At 42.1% G+C, this 6,343-nt stretch overlaps 1 protein-coding gene across 1 annotated transcript; it reads right to left on the bottom strand.

The window, feature by feature from the left end:
* Positions 1-2,238: 2,238 nt before the first annotated feature.
* On the bottom strand, positions 2,239-2,916 carry LOC139196103 (uncharacterized). Its single transcript, XM_070821764.1, has one exon. It carries the CDS (start codon positions 2,914-2,916, stop codon positions 2,239-2,241), a length of 678 nt encoding a protein of 225 aa, XP_070677865.1.
* Between the last annotated feature and the right edge of the window lie 3,427 nt (positions 2,917-6,343).

Below are 6,343 nucleotides of genomic sequence, written 5' to 3'. Positions count from 1 at the left end.
TTGCCTTTGTTCCACTTTGTCTTGTTGGCACACAAGACAAGTCTTCACGTATGAATCTACATCATCCCGCATTTGTGGCCAATAATAAGCATCGCTCACCAAAACCAACGTGCGGTGAGTGCCAGGATGTCCTGCCCACATTGAGTCATGGCACTCCTTAAGGATTTCTTTCCTTAAGCTTCCCCACTTTGGGACATAGATCCGCTTGCCTTTGGTGTATAGCAAGCCGTCCTCAAGCCAAAACCTTCTTGTCTTCCCTTCCTTGACAAACTCCACAATGTTCTTGGCTTGGACGTCATGTGATAAACCTTCTCGGACACGGCCCAAGAGATGGCTTTGCGGCTTGAGTACCGTAGCCATTAACTCTACTCGTCTACTTAGAGCATCGGCCACCACGTTCTCCTTTCCTTGCTTGTACTCTAGCTTGTAATCAAACTCCGCTAAGAACTCTTGCCACCTTGCTTGCTTAGGTGTGAGCTTTTGTTGGGTTTGAAAGTAGCTAGTGGCAACGTTGTCCGTCTTGATGATGAATGGGGTACCAAGCAAGTAATGCCTCCAAACTCTAAGGCAATGGACGATGGCGGTCATCTCCTTTTCATGGGTCGTGTACCTCTTCTCGGCATTGTTTAGCTTGCGACTTTCATAGGCTATTGGATGTCCCTCTTGCATCAACACTCCTCCTATGGCAAAGTCGGAAGCATCAGTGTGCAACTCGAATGGCTTGCTAAGGTCGGGCAACCTTAGTACAGGCTCCTCCATTAGGGCCTTCTTCAACCTCTCAAAGGCCTCTTGACACCGGTCCGTCCATTCCCATGCCTTGTTCTTCTTAAGAAGGTCTGTTAAGGGTGCTGCTATGGCTGAATACCCTTTTATGAATCTTCGATAGTAGTTGGCTAGCCCCAGAAAGGATCGTAGTGTTGGTACCTTGGTCGGCGGTTCCCACTCTTGAATGGCCTTGATCTTGCCCTTTTCCATCATAAGTTTCCCCTCCTTTATCTTGTGGCCAAGAAATTCTACTTCTTTTGTGGCAAAGGAGCATTTCTCCTTCTTGACATAGAGTTCATGCTCCCGAAGGGTCTTGAATACTATGCGCAAGTGCTTGACGTGCTCCTCCAATGTCTTGCTATAGACAACGATATCATCAATGTAAACCACGACAAACTTGTCAAGATAAGGATGGAATACCTTATTCATCAATGTGCAGAATGTTGCGGGGGCATTGGTTAGACCAAATGGCATGACTTTATACTCGAACGCTCCATATCTGGTCACCATCGCCGTCTTCGATTCGTCTCCAGGGGCTATCCTCACTTGGTAGTATCCCGATCGAAGATCTAACTTTGTGAAGTACCTTGCTCCACCAAGTTGATCGAATAAGTCGGCGATCAACGGAAGTGGGTACTTGTTCTTGATGGTAATCTTGTTCAATGCTCTATAGTCGATGCACAACCTTAGGCTACCTTCTTTCTTGCGTTGGAACAAGACGGGTGCACCATATGGGGACTTGGAGGGTTGGATGTAGCCAGCATCAAGCAGCTCGTTGAGTTGCTTCCTCAATTCCTCCAACTCGGGTGGCGACATCCTATAAGGTGATTTGGAGGGAGGCTTAGCACCAGGCTCCAACTCAATTGCATGGTCGACCTCTCTCCTTGGTGGCAACTTCTTTGGCAGTTCCTTAGGCATCACGTCCGCAAACTCCACAAGGACGTCTTCCACTTGTTTCGGCAAAGGCCCGTGCTTTTCCTCCCCTTCATTCAACATTAGGGTTGCAAGAAATGTGGCCTCGCCTTTCTTCCAAGACTTGGCAAATTGAATTGCCGACAAGTGCTGGGTACACTTCTTGGCTTGCCTTTCCAATGGCACCAGGCAAGGTTGTCTTCCGTCGGATAGGATACAGAAGATATTGTAGAATGGAATGGGAAAGGCTCGTACCTTGTCCATGAACTCTAACCCAATGACTACGCCATAGTCGTCCATCTTGACTACGGTGAAGTCGATTGTTCCCTTCCATGTGCCAATGTCTACGTGTACATTGCGCGCAACTCCAACAATGGGGGTGGCAGCGGAATTTACCGTCTTCACGCTACCGGGCTCCTTGGTGACTTGGAGGCCAAGCCTTGTGGCTTCCTCCGACGTCATGAAGTTGTGTGTTGCTCCCGTGTCCACCAACACACGCGTCGTCTTGTCACCAGTCTTGACGTCGACGAACAATGATCCTCCCCCAACTTGAGCCTTAGGTTATGGGAGGGTTGTCTGGATGGCATTCAGTAGATGGATGCATCCCATCGTTGCATCGTTACTCTCATCGGCCTTGTCCTCCTTGAAGGCCATGGCCTTAAGGGCCTTCTTTTGTGGGCAATCTCGCATCATGTGAGGGCCGTCGCATAGGTAACAAGTGGGTTGCCAAGACTTACCTTTGCCTTTGTCATGCTTATCGGCTTTCTTCTCCTTCGGTTTGCTTGTCTCGGCCTTGTCCTTCGGCTTATGTTCTCCCCCACTTCTCTCATGGTTACCCCTCTTCCCCGTGGACTTGGAATCACCTTGGTGGCTTGATTTAAACTCAATCAAGGATTCGGCAGCGGCAATGGCATCAGACAAAGTTTGCACGTGTCTCCTTTGTAGTTCGAGCTTAGCCCAATTTTGCAGTCCACTCATGAAGTACACGAGCTTGTCTTCCTCTAACATGTTGGGCACCTCGAATAACAAGCTCACGAAGGCGTTGACATAGTCTTTGACGCTCCCCGTTTGCTTGAGCCACCTTAGTTTCTCCTTGGCTTCGTACTTGGCATTTTGGGGATAGAAGTGCAACATAAGATCTTTCTTAAATTCATCCCAAGTGGTGAGAGAGAACGTACCTTGCTCAATCTCCATGCTCCGACGACGCCACCACATAAGGGCATTGTCAGCTAAGAACATGGTTGCCGTTGAGATTTTGGACTCGTCATCTTCAAGCTTCAGGTACTTGAAGTATTGCTCCACGTTCCACACGAATGTGTCGAGCTCCTTTGCTTCCCTCTTCCCATTATAGGATTTGGGTTTAAAGGAGTCGATTACCTTGGAGTCCAACGCCTTGATTTCCCTCGACCCTTGCACGAATTGCTTCACGACTGCTTCTTTACAAAACGCCACATCTCCCTTAAGTTCCCTTGTGTCCTTTATCTCTTCTTGAAGCGCCACAAACCTTGCCTCTATGTTGTCAAGGTGAACCTGGACTTCCCTTCGCATCTTGTCTGCCATGGTGTTGAGAGCGCCAAGGAGCTCATCTCGTAGCCCTTCCACCAAGCCACGCAGTTCATCCTTACCATTGTCCACCATGGTTTGGATTTCCTCCTTGTCGACAACGTCCTCATCAAGTCGAGTATCGAACTCGAGTATGGTTCGTTCCACCTTCTCGAGTCGCTCTTCCATGGTCTCCATCGATGCTTGCAAGTCCTTTAACTTTGGCTTGCTCTTGGCAACGTCTTGGACCTCGGCAGTACGCTCCCTTAGGTCGGAGACTCCGGACACCATCTCTCCACTTGCCATATCCTACTTTCCTTCAAGTGATTCACGAGCTTGGCTCTGATACCAGCTGTCACGGGATGACTCTTTAAGCCTTCCACCCGTGCGGCACTTAGACTTGAATACCTCGATGAACAAGCTAAGTAAGCCTTCGAAGCCTCGCTTCCCCGGATCGAATCACAAAGAAAGCTAAGATAGCTTGGAGAATGCTAAGATCACTTAGAAGATGGGAGAAAGGAAGCTTTGTATTGAAAGTTAAGAGAACTTTACAATTGCTTACAATTCTTGGATGGTTTGGCCAAATGGCCTTACCTCCTATTTATAGGCCTAAGTCACCTCCTCAATGGAGGGTTCTAGAATCCCCTACTTACATCCAAAAATATCTAGCATAGTTCTAGATACAACTTGCCTAATCTAGATTATTCTAGGTGAGGCTTAAATATGTACACTTGTGTGGAATGTTCCGGAATGCCCTAGATTATCTTGAATGCTCCGCCACGTTCTTGATTTCTCCGGGACGTTCCAGAAGCTTCCATGAAGACATGGCTTCATGGGCTTAGATATATGATGTCTTGGGCATTTTCTTTGTTTTTAACATGCGGCCCGTGACACCAGGATCCCCCCAGTGCTATCGTTCCAGTAGCCGCCCCACTAGTGACTAGACCCCACCATATTTTATGATTCTTTTTTTCCTTCTTTTTTTGTAATATATTTGGGTGAACGATTTTTTTTGGGGTTATATATACTTATTTCTATTTTTACAATAATTTTTTTTAACTCTTGGTATTTAATGTTTTATTTTCTGTAGTTAATTTTTTTAATTAATAAATTCAATTTTGTTTATTATTATAAAACTTTGCCCGATGGAAGTTTTGTCTCTTAAACTAATAATACCCGACGGACCATCCGTCAGCATCCACTCACACCATTATTTAAATATGACATCTCGACGAGCACCTTGCCATCATTTCGCGTAAATAGTTTTTCAACCGACTAACTGTATCGCCGGTTAAGTATATGTCCGTTGGGTAAATTTTATTTCACCCGACAAACATGCTCATCAGGCAATTAGTTTCTTAACCCCCGGATCTATGTGTCTGTTGTGTAAATATATGAGCGACGAGCTTGACCCTAATAACTTATGTCAACGGACCTCCGTCGTAAATCATCTACCAACGAACAGGCTTTTTTGCCGATAAAGTTTTTCCGTCTGGAAAACTTTTTTTTCTTGTAGTGTATTCTAACTACACTAAGAGAATGAAGGCGAATTTGAACTCAAGACACAATGAGTTAAAAATAAAAATAAAATAAAAACACTTAACAAACAGGTAAATCCACCATTTGCCGTTCCCTCACTTATTTTTGTGCTTAATTATTATACATTTTCTTCCTTCACACACATGAACCATAGGTGCACAGAAAATTAGAATATAAAAATAGGAAAAATTAGGTTCACATTCTTTTTTTTTGTTACTCCATCGACTAAAATCTTATTCATTTTTCAATTTTTGATCAAAGTACTTGAGTATTAATAACATCATTAATTATTTGAATAGTAAAATATTTTTTATTTTTAAATATATTCCTTTAGTGTTGAAAATGTTACAATTAGTATATTTATATTTATGGCTAAATTTTTTATCATATATATTTTTTTAGTTTGTACCTATTTTTAATTTGCAAATATTTTTTAATTTGTACCTATTTTCTTTTCATTTTTAATTTGTACCCATATATTAGTATCTTTTTGTGCCCATATTTTTTAAAATTTTATTTGTGTTTGTACCCATGTGTATACCGTCACATGACATTGTATATTTCATCAATGATAGAAAAATTATATATGGTATATTTATGTTTTATGCCTAAACTTTGTATCATATATTTATATTTTTAGTTTGTACCCACTTTTAATTTGCAACATTTTTTTTTAAATTTGTAGTATTTTCTTTTTAGTTTTATTTTTTACCCATGTATTAATTTCTTTTAGCGCCTATATTTTTTAAAAATTCATTTGTACTCATAATTTTTAATCTTTTATCTGTATCCTAATTTATTTATAATGTACCCATTCTTCTTTATTAATGTACCACTTTGTTATACGTGAAATGTACCAATTTTTTTAACACTATGGATACATTCTTTTGTCATTTCTTATTTCTTATTTTTTCATAGTTTTTATGTCACAGCCCGTCCCGAATTATTTATTTTCGATGATGTGAAATTACGTATTTACCCTTGGACGTTTTGTGTGGTTATGTGGATTAAGTTTTATTTGGACCAATTCAAAGATTTTCCTAAGTTTTGGAACACTTAGGACTTAGAGTGTTTGTTTTGTGTATTGGAAGACCAAGTAGGACCACCACACACCCAACCTTTTCCACGTGCACTCTCTCTCCCCTCCCTTTCGATTTTTCTGCAACGTCCGTACAAGTTTACGGACAAATCTCGAACCCTCTCATTCAGACGTGGATCAACATCAAGAAGGTAAGATTTGAACTCCTTATAAGCTTCTGAGTTCGTATATGCTATTTTTGGAACTTGAAAGCTTCAAAAACCCCGAGAACTCCAACCCCAGATTTCATACATTGTTCATGCACTAATTAATGTGAGGTTTTTAGGAGTTTTTTAGAACATTGGGAGCTTTGAATCATCCTCACGAAGCTCAAAGAAGAAAAATCAAGCGATTTGGACGTCGGAAAATCGAGTTCGACGAGTTTTAAGTTTTCACCGGATTATCGAGCTTTCTCCGATGAGTTTTCATGGATTTCAAGCCTTCAAAATTGGTAAGGATGTGTTCTTCTAGTTATAAGCTATAAATTGAGACCAATTTCATGAGTTT

This window comes from Malus domestica, chromosome 05, assembly GCF_042453785.1.
Source record: "Malus domestica chromosome 05, GDT2T_hap1".
NCBI classification, from domain to species: Eukaryota; Viridiplantae; Streptophyta; class Magnoliopsida; order Rosales; family Rosaceae; genus Malus; species Malus domestica.
The sequence above is the reverse complement of the archived record's forward strand: the minus strand, read 5'-3'. Positions and strand labels throughout refer to the sequence as shown.

Excerpts from the sequence above, each read along its gene's own strand:
- LOC139196103 (XM_070821764.1), bottom strand. The coding sequence starts at position 2,916 with ATGTTCTTAGCTGACAATGCCCTTATGTGGTGGCGTCGTCGGAGCATG.